The 12,799-nt window shown below is 40.0% G+C and overlaps 1 protein-coding gene across 1 annotated transcript in view; it reads right to left on the bottom strand.

Moving 5' to 3' along the window:
- Positions 1 to 5,701: 5,701 nt before the first annotated feature.
- The window catches only part of LOC308661452 (sperm flagellar protein 2-like), a gene marked incomplete at its 5' end in the record, with an annotated part of 28,081 nt that continues 20,983 nt past the window's right edge, over positions 5,702 to 12,799 (bottom strand). Inside the window, 3 exons of the mRNA XM_081316384.1 lie at positions 5,702 to 5,777; positions 6,764 to 6,809; positions 12,551 to 12,673. Of these exons, the coding sequence (XP_081172510.1) occupies positions 5,770 to 5,777; positions 6,764 to 6,809; positions 12,551 to 12,673 (177 nt within the window). The 3' untranslated portion in view covers positions 5,702 to 5,769. The remainder of the gene's footprint in view (positions 5,778 to 6,763; positions 6,810 to 12,550; positions 12,674 to 12,799) is intronic.

Raw genomic sequence — 12,799 nt, 5'->3', positions numbered from 1 at the left:
GATCACCTGATCATAGGAATGCTGCAATGGTCATAAGTGTAAGGGCCAGTCATAAGTCACCTTTTTCAGTGGCTTTGTAACTTTGAACGGTTGCTAAATGAATGGTGGTAAGTTCAGGTCTATTTATATATGGATGTTTGGACAGAAATAAGTATGTGGTCCTCTGTTTTCCAGGAGGAAAGCAATCATAGTTAGTCTGGGTAGTAAGATGTCCTTCTCATAATCTTTCAGAGCTGTAGCTTAAAAGCTTAACAATAGTTTTAGGAGCTTTATAAGCTTCATAAAGCTTAACAATAACTTTTGGAGCTTCATAATAAAGAAAGAAAAACTACATGCAATATGTAGCTTTGTCCTCATATAAATAACAGTAACTTAACATTTTGAAAAGGACCAAAAAAATTGCAGGACTTATTTACCCAATCCCTAATTCTCTCGGTACAGATTTGAGACTGCTTATGCAGCATATGTGGTCTTGTGACACACATTTATCTGTGGTTTATAGTATTGCTTACACTTTCTTAATCCGAAGAACCACAGGGCTGGAAATGTTAAGTAAAACAAATCAGTCTATGGGGCCCATATTTTTCATCTAAGCCAGATTTCTGTAGAGTTTTTTTTCGTGATCTGATCAAAAAGTTTTCTTTAAATCCTAATTTGCAGTTCAAATCCATCAGTGTAGCTGATTATTTTAAATTAGCAAGCTTGATTTCATTGTCTCTGAATATTGCTTATTTTTGTCTTTACATTACATTCCCAATCTTTGCTCTTTTGCCATCACTCATTCAGAGAAGTCAGGTCCCCAGGAGTGTCTTCAAGGAAGAGGGGTGATCAACAAATGGAATTAGCAGATGCAATCGAAGCTCTGAGTCCTTTTAATGTATTATGCCATACATATAAAAAGGATGCAGGAGTTTAATTGTGAGGTCCAAACAACTATTTTAAAAACAAACACACTCCTCCCTGCTTGTGCCATGGATGTTCCTTCATGAGGCTACTTGGAGCAAGCCAGGGTAGGTATACTTCATTTCACCATACCCTTATTTTAACTTCTCATACAGTGAGATTCATTCCATGGAGGCTCCTCAAAAGTTAGAGATCTAAGAAACGATGGCATTAGCATGCATTCATTATTATTTTTTTAAAAAAATTGGAACTGCTTGTTCTGCAAAGAGAAAGCAGCTGTAACTGGCGTTTTTATTACTCCATTGCTTTTGGGCCTGGCTACAAACACTATTTTGTTGTCCAGATTTTAATATAATCCAACTTGATAGTCATTTCAGAGAGAAAGTTTGTAGCTTGATAACCAGCACACCTTCCAGATTTAATTTTCATGTGCTAACAGTTTATGGGGAAGCACAAAGTCCATGCTGCTGTTCCTAATTCATGATCAACCTTTAAAGTAGAACATGCAGACTGGTTCACGGGAAGGATGATTTCAAACTGTGCTTTGACTTACGAGTTACCCAAACGGTTCTTCATCAATCAGTCCAAGGTATGAAATAGAGACTTCACATAAGGGACCATTTACTAGTTGCCCTTCTCACTCACAAAGATCCATTTAATACCTTCATTTTTCTTGCTGGTTTCGGGCTGTCTAAGCAAGGATATTCAACAATTATAACAACTTGTCTGGTAAATGGTTAGAGGTTATGTAGGCCTGAAAGAAACTTGCACTATGAGACCTTTTGAGATCAACCAAAGCTTTGCTTTTTGTTTTTTCTGCCTGGGTCAATGCAAAAGGGCAAAGAATGAAGCAGTGGTTAAAAATCTAAAACCAGGATTGGTGGGATGGAGGTTGGATTCAAAACTCACTAAGCCACAAAACTCATAGGTTATTCATCCATCTAAACAGCCTCAAAAAATTAGGATCAAACAGGGGAAGAACAATTCCTACAGGTTCTTAAACCTTTGGTTAGAAAGGCAAAATAAGCCTTTAATAAAATGAATATTGTTCATAGATGCTAAGAAATGTGTTGGCATTACCTGGCTGAAAAATGGGACAGTGACAGGTGATGGCAGCAGGAACACCTATAAAAATTGGAAGAAGATACAGAAAAATTGCACCACCCAATTCAGACAGAGGACAAAATTTTAAGTAACTGATCTGAGTGAAATAATCATTTGGCTGAGCACAATTGCAGCACAAATGTATTTGAACAGAGAATGATCATACTTACTTTTGCAAAACTAAATCAGGTCATGAAATGTTGAGAATGGTTAGATGATCTGCAGAATTAATTAGGCTGACAGGATGTTATCTGTCCTGCTTATGAGCCAGTTAGGAATATGACATCTGAGGTAAGTGGAGGCACTTGAAAATTCCGATTAGCTTCTAGTCTTTGTGCTGAATACTTACTGTTTTTACCAAAGGTCTTGAAATAAAACAGGATTTTTCCTCTCTAGGAACTACATATTTATTTCTTAATTTTTGTCACCCCTTAAGGATTTTGTGGTATGCCCTAGGTCCCATTGCCATTGTGAATGAGCAGGAATTTTGCTTCCCCCCCCCCACAAAACGTAGGTGTGTTAAGCCTCTCAGGGGTTTAATGTACACATTATAAACCCAATATTGTTTTTCTTATTACAAGAAAAAAAACACCACCCTCTCCAAAGACCATTTTCTGGGGATATAATCTTGGTGGAATTCAACAGTGGCAAAACTGATACATGTAGGTAGGTCTTTGGCTGCAAATTGTCTGGTTTTGTGCAATGGAATTGTTCACTTAATGCAATCATTGGATAATTGCACTCTACCAATAGTTTTTTTTAAAAAAGGGCTAGAAAGGTGAGCAGTTACACAGGGAGGAGGTTAAGGCATGGCACACTTGGGTAATTTTAACTCTGTACAGAATACTCCTATAAGAATGCCATTTTACCTGGCATTGTGTGTTCCAAAATAAACTTATTTGGTTGGGAAATGCCTTTATTGGAGCTGCAGCAACAAGAACATAAGCTTTGTAAAACCATATGGGTTGTGACATCGGGAAAGTGAAGAGGAAGGAGGCAGAATATAATCCAGAAGAGGATAAAACTCTATGTCATTCTCTATTTTAGTATTTTTTATTTGTACTTTTTAAATATTTTGCCTCCTGTGCTTCCAAACTGTGAGAACATCAGGATAAAAGTAATCTGATTTTAAAGACCTGGGTGGTCCCACACAAAATTTCTTACTGATTTTGCCTTTAATAAGAGGAGAAAAGAGTTGGAAGATGCAGTTGCTAGATCGGCTTGTACTTTTCACATCTTGATGGTGATGAGATAGATGAAGAAGGATATAGAGGTTTCAACACTGATGAAGGGGTGTAATAGTTGTGGCTGTCTAGAAGGCAGCTCTTAGTTTAAGATGAAGTGATTAGTCTGAAATATGTAAAATGAGCAGAGACGCCACACCATACATATGCTTACTGAAAATGATTGTATAAAATTCCACTGAATATACAACACTTAACCCAGCAGTATGCAAATACAAGCAAATGTCACTTTGCAATCTTCATCCACGTGACTTTCAGTATCAGTACCTAAGAGTGTTTCTTAGACTTAGCAGCTTTAAGACATGTGGTTTCCAACTCCCAAAATTCCCCAGCCAGCATGTTGGTTTTGGAATTCTGGGAGTTGAGTCGATCATCTTAAAAGTTGAAAAACACTGCCCTAAGACTTTTATGATCTGTAAGTTATATGACCCTATAGAGTTTATGGCTTTTGAGATGTTTATCTGCAATTGTGAACCTCATACACTTACCGCTTATATTGGCTGGGACCTCTAGACATGCTCATTCAAAAACATTTGAAATCTGAAATCCCCTACATCAAATCCACAAACAAATCCACAATGAACTTTTCAGGATATTGTTGAGTACCCTTTTTTCATTCTCTTTTAATGTATAGTTATTATATTACATATAAAGGGGACGTGGTGGCTCAGTGGGTTAGGACGCTGAGCTTGTCGATCAGGTCGGCAGTTTGGCGGGTCGAATCCTGAGTGCCGCGTAGCAGTGAGCGCCTGTTACTCATCCCAGCTTCTGCCAACCTAGCAGTTTGAAAGCACGTAAAAAATGCAAGTAGAAAAATAGGGACCACTACGGTGGGAAGGTAACAGTGTTCCTTGTGCCTTTGGCGTCTAGTCATGCTGGCCACATGACCACAGAGACATCCTCAGACAAGCGCTGGCTCTTTGGCTTTGAAACAGAGATGAGCACCGGCCCCTAGAGTTCGAAACGACTAGCACGCATGTGCGGGGGAACCTTTACCTTACCTTATATTACATATAGTTCATATCTTACAATTTGCTTTTGCAGGAAGATCAATATATTATTTATTTTAGATTTTTAAATCATACCTTTATTGCTTTTATAAATTAATCAAGGTAGCAAACATATTAATCCATTTTCCTCCTCCTATTTTCCCTATCTACAGCAACAATCCTGTAGGTAAATTGGGTTGAGAGAGCAGCTGGTCCAAAGTCACCCAGCCAGCTTTCATGCCTAAGGCAGCAGAGGAACTCACAATCTCCTTGTTTGTGTCCTGGTGCATTTTACTGTAACTACTAGATCAAATTAGTTTTGCACAGGAAAATACCTTTTGGCATAGAAATATCAGTTTGCCCCATGAAATGGATTTGACAATGAAGACATGGAATAAAATAAAAGTTAGGAAATAATCTAAATTAGAAAGTTGTAAAAAATAATTTAAAAAGCAGAATTATTTATACTGAAGCTCCATTTCACCCCACTTATAAAGCAGTATATAAGCAAAGTCTTACCCCCCACAAAAATGGCTTCATTAAGTCAATTCATATCAATCACATATGTGGTCTGTAAATAGGCTATATTTTTAGGCTGCAGGGGATTTATTTTCAATTTAGCAAGCTTGATATTAAAAAAATAATGGCATAGCTCATGTTAAATGTTTGCATCATTTGTCATTAAGTGTCCTCTCATAAAAGTGTACACTGTAAATGCGATTAGCATTTATTTGCAAAAATATTTAAATCCTAATGTAAACACAGGTGGTTCCCCATTGAAAAATCCCAGTGTTTTTTTTTACCCCCTCCTCCGAAAAAACTAGGTGTGTTTAATGCATGGAATGGGCCTCATCCTTTTAGACAATCCCAAGAATCAAAGGCAGGGAAAATCTATAATGGAGCAACCATCAAATTGTACTCTTTTGAGCTTATACCAATAGGCTGGAGGAAGGACATTGTCAGGGAAAATATGCACGACAGGTCTAGCACTAGAACTCTTCTCTTCGCTGTTCTGGGGAGGTGCGCAGGAAAGGGCTGTTTTCCAAAGCTATCTTGGTCAGTCCTTGCACCCTGTTTTCCTGGTGTAGCCATTGGGGACACCAGTAGAACAGCAAAACAAAGGAACTTTTTTTTGCCAGCCAATCAAAAATAAGATAAGAGGTCACACATTCTGTCTGCTATCTTCTTCTCAGTTAACAGAGCATCCACAGCATAGTTGTACCATTTCAGATCATTCTGTAGTTACGGTTGTTTGAAGAAATTCTCTGAACCACCCATTGGTTTCAATTAAATCCATGTTTATTTAAAAGAGAGTGCACACAAAACCATTTTGATTCTAATTAAAGGACACAGCTCTACAAATGAGTAAGAATTAACCCAACATCTAGGACATTTGGGAAATACTTCTGTTGTGCTGAAAAACAGTTGTAGATTTCCTTCCCCCGCCCCTCCTCTAATGATAACTTCTTTATAATATGATGTTATCTCCATTAAATGGTTGAATTTGGACTGGTCTCTGCAGAATCATTTTAAAATCCTATAGAAATAAGAGAAAAATGAATCAGAAAGATGTAACTATATAGCTACTTGATTAGTTTGATCAACAAACCACTGATTTTGTTACCAAAGCAGATTTTCCCAGTAGCATTAAAAAATAGCATCCCACATAAATGTATTACTTCTTTAGAAACAATTGGCTGAACCTGTAACTGATGCATATTACCACAGGTTTTGCTTGTGGTAAAAAAAAACATCCAAATAGTTAAAGAATGGATATTGCATCATGACACATTTCATCTGTCTGATGAAATCATGGCTTCCTCTACATTAGTGTTTTTCAACCTTGGCAACTTTAAAATATGTGGACTTCAACTTCCAGAATTCTTCAGCCAGTATGGATAAGCATGTTATTTGAAAAATACTGATTAGATGCCTCTGAATACACTTAAGAGGAAATAAAACCATTTTCCCATCCATATTGTTAGGTAGGTCCTTTTACTGAATATAAAGATACGGTTTTATTTTCTCTTATTTTATAGCCACAAATTATTCTCTTATTATCAAACTAGCTATGCTCAATGGCTTGGCAATTTATTTTATTATAAAGTTGCTTTACAAAAAATAGGATCTAAAGTATTTCATGAAAGCAACTTGTATGGTTGCAAAAATCATGTGACAGTTTAAATTAACCAATTTATAAATCACATTAAAACCGGAAAATGTTTTGAAAAATATGTCTGGATTCGGTTTTATTCTACACCAACAATGGCAAGGTTAGTTTGGGATAATGGCAGATGCAGGTAGAAACAGGATGCGGAAGATTGCTGCATTCAAGGTAACTTTCCTCTGAACAAACACAGCACCGAAAACAAACAAATCCAGCTTAGGTCTGCAACAACCAACCAATAACTCTACCTTTGTTGGTTCATATTTTAAAAGTTGTTATTTGTGGGGGGAAATGCTATCTTTTGCACCCTCTGAGCATTAGCATCAATGTTTTCCATCTCCCATAACATGCCAGACCTTTGTCCCTGACCCAGGGTAATGTTCCATCTGTCCAGTAAATGGTCTGTAAAAAAAGCAAACAGGTAAACAAACAAACAAAACAAAACAAAACAAAAAGCCTTCCTCTCAGTTTGGGTTACCCCGTGTACAAAATCAAACTCTCCGTGGAAGAAAAAGGTAAGTGTCCGCCGAGAAAAGATTGAGAGAGAGGAATAGAAGAGGAGGATTTTGAAGGAATACGCAACGTTTGTGCATGCGAGTGTGAATGTGTCCTGGCATACACAATATATAAGCAAAATATGCTGGAAACAATACAAAGGAATATCATCTACTTTCTCGTTAGGTTTTCGATACACTTGCGTCCTAGCAATCTTATCACCCAGATGATTTCACGCTGCAAACGAATAATCTTATTAGAATTCAGTCCCACTCTGCAAAACCTTCTGACAATTTTACCATGTTTTAAAAAGCGAAATAAAAAGGGCCTTATTCAGACCTAAGAGGGCTATGTTTCAGTGAACCTTCTACTACCCCATTTGGGCTGAGGACAGAGTACAATACATGTGTCATGGCATCACCATGCAAGAAATACGACTTGTATCATTGGAGCAGACGCTGGTACCAATGCATAACTGAATTATTTGAACAATGACATCCTGATACCTATGATCACCACTGTAAGCATGCTACAGTGTATTGACCCCATAGAAGATTGGTGAGCACCCAGTGTTTATTCCCTTTTGTACATACAAGAAATACCTGTGCAGAAAGGATTAGTCAATTAAGGCCCTCTTGTGTATCGCAAATTCCTCCATGGCACCTAGAAGTTTTATTTAACAGAGCTTTGCGAATTGTACCCTTGTATTTTAAATGCTTGCTTCTTCGCCTCTGTATTCCTACTTGCCACTATTAAGTTAAAACAGAGGCACCAGCTATCTAATTTAACACCTGCCAAGGGAAGGGGAATAACAGATGCCTAAAATCAATCTTCTCATAAACAGAGGGGCACTCCCAAGATATTGACAGGATGTTATGACCAGGTGATCTCTGCCCACCAATTTTGCATCATACTTTCAACTGTCTCTCCTCCCACAACCAAAAAGTTAAATATTGATTTATGGGTTGGCGTGAGAATTGTTTGTACCGGCTATAAGGAAGTTATTTTAGGAAAGTCCTTACCACGGTGGGATCCCGGCACGAATGTATTCCTATGAATAGATGGCATTTGTAATCACAAACAATTGTCCCCAATACCTACACAAACCTTTTTTTCAGTCAGGTGTGAAATAGTTATATATTGTAAATATATGCATGATGCCATAATCTATTTATATAAATTTTGATGGACAAGAAAGCTCAACTCAATCAAGATTCCAATGGCTCTGGGTTTTCGGACCTTGTAGCAACAGCAATGGCACTTACAGTAAACTTATATACCGCTCGTAGTGCTTTACAGCACTCTAAGGAGTTTACAGAGTCAGGTTATTGCCCCCAACAATCTGGGTCCTCACTTTGCTGACCTCAGAAGGATGGAAGGCTGAGTCAGTCTAGAACTGGTCAGAACTGAACTCCTGGCAGTGGGCAGAGTTAGTCTGCAATACTGCATTTTAACCACTGCACCACCGTGCTCTTATAACGGTATGTGAGAAGGACCTTGGGAGATAGGGTGAAGAAATGCTGCCTAGGAAACAGTCAAATAAGAGGCACCATAGCCCACAGCTGGTAGTGGGCAGAGCAAGAGGCACAGAGGGGACCCTCCCTACTTTCCTGGGCTCTAAATGAAACAGCAGCAGAACCTTACTTTCAGATTTGCTAGACTCTGTTAATGTAGCTTTATCATAAAGTAGAATTAGCTTATCTGGTCGTGTTTCCTGTCTGCTTTATCTGGTAATGCTGACATCAATTTTGCAAGTCTGAAAGTACAATATCCTGCCATCTTCTTTACAAACTGACAAAGTAGGGAGGGTCCCTTCTGAGACTCTTGCCCTGTCCACTATCAAGTTGGGGTCCATGCTGTCACTTGGCAGCATTTCTTTATTTCTTCTCCCAAGGTCGTTCCTACATCCCATTACAGATTCCAAGGACCTTCCATTTTGGGTTATGGAATGGGCGCACAGACCTTGTGTGCAGTTTGGGGGATCCTCCTAGACATATGCCAGGTAACTGAGAAGCAGCTAGGAGCACCTTTGCTCAACTTTGGGTCCTTTCCCCAATAGACGCACCAATGAAAAGGAGAGAAAGAATACATACGCGCACACATCAATTTCACCCTGCTTGTTACAAGTTGGTAGCTTACTCAGAAGGCCTATAGTTCTGCAGATTTTAAGTTTAATTTAAGGTATCCCAATATTTCTCAAGTATTAGAAAGGGAAAGACATTTTTGTTATTTCAGCTTTTCTGCTGTAACTAATTGGGAATGGGTGAGAAGGTTATGGCAGCAAATGCCAGTTGAAGGCAAACATTGCAATCTTAATTGTCCTGGTTGGATGGGGAATGCTTGGTGATAAGAGAGAACCCATACAATAGAAGAACTAACTTCGTAGAGATTCAACCACATAGAAACTGAGCTGGAGATAATTAACTCAGATCTCCAACACCACTGATCTTGTATGAATACAGAGGCCTGGTTTCACAGTGGTACATAAACTGGAATATTCTCCAGTGGGAGCTAAGGTCTGCCTCCATTCTCCTGGTCTTCTGGAAGAGCCTGAAAACGTGGCTTGCCACTTGACTTGGAGGCCTGATAGGGATCTGCTACACTGGGAGTGGCTAATCATCTGCTTCTTTACTTTGTTTGGCTAGGGATATGAAAGCCAAAAAGCTTTACTACTGATGGTCTAATTTGTATTGCGTTCTACTAGGAATGAGTCAGACTTCTTGATTTTAGTGCTCAAAGTGCTGATGGATGCAGGTAAAAAGCATGAGGCATGCTACATTTGTACATAACAAACAAGCCACAATTTTTATTGCTAGTAGTATGTTTTGACCCACAACAAATTGCAAGATGCGTAGGATGTATTAGAAACCACTATCCATCTTCATTGGAACAACATGCTCCTCTGATTTTTTCAACTTTGCAAGTGACATAGCTTTCACCTTTCAAACCACACCTTCAGTTTGCTCAGCTTAATCTCATAAGAGATCTCTGAACAACACTGCTCTATTGATTTTTTTTGCTTTACTCTTAAAAGATAAGGTTTTTATTTGCAATGTCATTTATTTTATGTGGTTTGGAGGAAACTTTTTATGGGAGGGGGTGTGGATAACAGGCCTTTTCAATTGAAATACAATTTTTATTGGTCCCCAGCTGAATGAGAAATGCAGGAACAGAAAGCAAATTCTTAGCTTTGAATTCAAATAACAGGTGCACCAAATCTGGACACTAACATTTCCATTACTACCAACCCATACCCAAAAAGTATGTCTTATTTTATTTTCTTGAAGCCACAAAAAAAGGAGGTAGGTTTCTCTCACTGAGATGTACATTCAGTTCCTCCAATGGATGTGTATGCTTTAGCATCAGTAACCCATGTCCTCATCCTCTCTCTACTGCAATTTGCTCTACATGGAGCAAATTGCCTTTGAAGACAACCTGAACACCACAGTAAAATGCAGCTGTCACAGATGGAGGCTGTTATAGCTGGATATTGCCAAAGCTGGCCTCGTTCACAAGTTTGCTTTCAGGTGACCATTATTCCCTATAAAGCCCTTTATAGCCCAGATTTTGGTTACAGTGAGACCCTATTATTATTTTATTATTACCATTATTATTTTCTAGGATCTTCCCAGGTATTGATGTTAAACTGATTTTCTTGCTTATTTTAATTTTTGTTTCTAGTTTGTCTTTTTGCAGTGGTTTTTTGGTATGTTGGGCTATAGTTTCTTTTTGTGTGAAGACTGATGTGCCTATTCATAATATAGTTAGTCCCAGGGAAATTCAGATTTTAAAGAACATGATTCTGGAGGCAGACAACATTGGCTCAACTTCACACAGGAATCTGAAGACCAAACTGAACCCAACTCTTACCACAGAGGAAAAGTATCACTAATATGACAGCTCTTTATTACACAAAGTACGGAAATAAAATATTAAAGTTGTTTAGTTGATTGGCAACTAAAACAGCTCTTTGGTGATTGAAATAAGAATGGTTATCAATGACAGAACAAACATAATCCTGTTCCTAGCTTTTCTGCTATTTTTCATAGGAAATGGGCTGAGTAAATGGTCTCAGACAACACAATCACCTAGGCCAGGGGTAGGCAACCTTGGCTCTTTTATGACTCGTGGACTTCAACTCAATGCGGCGTCTCAGGGGGTTGGGAGTGGGGGGCACTGTTTTACAGTGGTTCTCCTCCTACCTCCTGGGCTGCTCGCAGTCGGTGTTGATGGGAGGGCAGAGGTCCGCCCCGAGGCCTCTCGTTTGTGGAGTTCCTCAGGGGTCGGTCCTCTCTTCCCTCTTGTTCAACATCTATATGAAGCCGCTGGGTGAGCTCATTCGTGGTTTTGGGGTGGGGTATCATCAGTATGCTGATGATACCCAGCTTTTTCTTTCCACCCCGAACCAACCCAGTGATGCCCTCGACGTGATGTCCCGTTGCCTGGAGGCGGTCCGGGTTTGGATGGGGAGAAACAAGCTTTGTCTCAATCCTGCCAAGACTGAGTGGCTGTGCATACCGGCATCTCAGACTAACCAATCTTTTCCATCGTTAACTATGGGGGGTGAGGGGTTACCCCCCGTTGATAGGGCCCGCAACTTGGGCGTCCTCCTGGATTCACGGCTCAGTTTGGAAGATCATATAGGAGCTGTGGCCAGGGGGGCTTTTGCCCAGGTTCGCCTGGTGTGCCAGTTACAGCCCTACCTGGACCGAGATGCCCTACGCACAGTCACCCATGCACTCGTGACCTCCCGGCTAGACTACTGCAATGCTCTCTACATGGGGCTGCCCCTGAGGACCACTCAGAGGCTTCAGCTGGTGCAGAATGCAGCCGCGCGAGTTGTGATGTGAGTCTCCCGATACTCCCATGTAACACCTCTTCTCCGCGAGCTGCATTGGCTTCCAGTTGCCCTCCGGGTGAGATTCAAGGTGCTGGTGATGACCTATAAAGCCCTAAATGGTATGGGCCCGGATTATCTGAGGGAGCACCCGCTGCCAGCGTCAATTTCCCATCGTCCTGTGCGCTCCCACAGGGAGGGTCTCCTCAGGGTACCGCCAGTCAAGGATTGCCGACGGGCGATCCCCAGGGGGAGGGTGTTCTCTGTGGGTGCGCCTGCCCTATGGAATCAACTGCCAACGGAACTCCGGACTGCCCCCGACCTTCGTTCATTTCGCCGGGACCTAAAAACCTGGCTCTTTGAGCTATCTGGTCTGGACTGAGGGGTTTAATGTTTTTAAATTGTGATTTTAATTTTTTGCGGCTAGACTTAATTTAATTTTATTTTAATTTTATATTGTATAGTTTTTAAATTTTGCCTTGTAAACCGCCCTGAGTCCTTTGGGAGTAGGGCGGTATATAAACCGAATAAATAAATAAATAAATAAACTCCCAGAATTCCTGAGCCTCAGGAATTCTGGGAGTTGAAGTCCACGAGTCATAAAAGAGCCAAGGTTGCCTACCCCTGACCTAGGCTAGTCATGCCCTCAGTGCCTCTCCTACCCATAGCGAGAGCCCTGGTATGTAGTGTAGGCCCCTACTTGCTACTGTTCTTAGCACTACTACTGCTACCATCAATAACTACTACTGCTACTAGGTGCTGCTACTAGTAACCTAGATACTGTCTACTTCAAAAGAAGAAGCATACTTACAGGAAGTTTGTACCCCTCGTAGTTATTAATTAAGTCTTGAATGAAGGGGTGCTTCAAAAGGAGTTCAATTTTGATGGGCTGCAGCTCTTCAGAGCCAAGATCCTTGTACACCTTAATGAAATGCTTTAAAAAGAACGAAGAAAGCTTACTTTATTAGTAAATGAACCAACTGAAAAAACCAAAAGCAATATACAGAAATACTGCTATAGAAGGCAGACTTGTCCTGGGGTGAAGTGTCCTAATAATGTC

Source organism: Vipera berus (genome assembly GCF_964194415.1).
Source record: "Vipera berus genome assembly, chromosome: 2".
Taxonomy (NCBI): Eukaryota; Metazoa; Chordata; class Lepidosauria; order Squamata; family Viperidae; genus Vipera; species Vipera berus.
The sequence above is the reverse complement of the archived record's forward strand: the minus strand, read 5'-3'. Positions and strand labels throughout refer to the sequence as shown.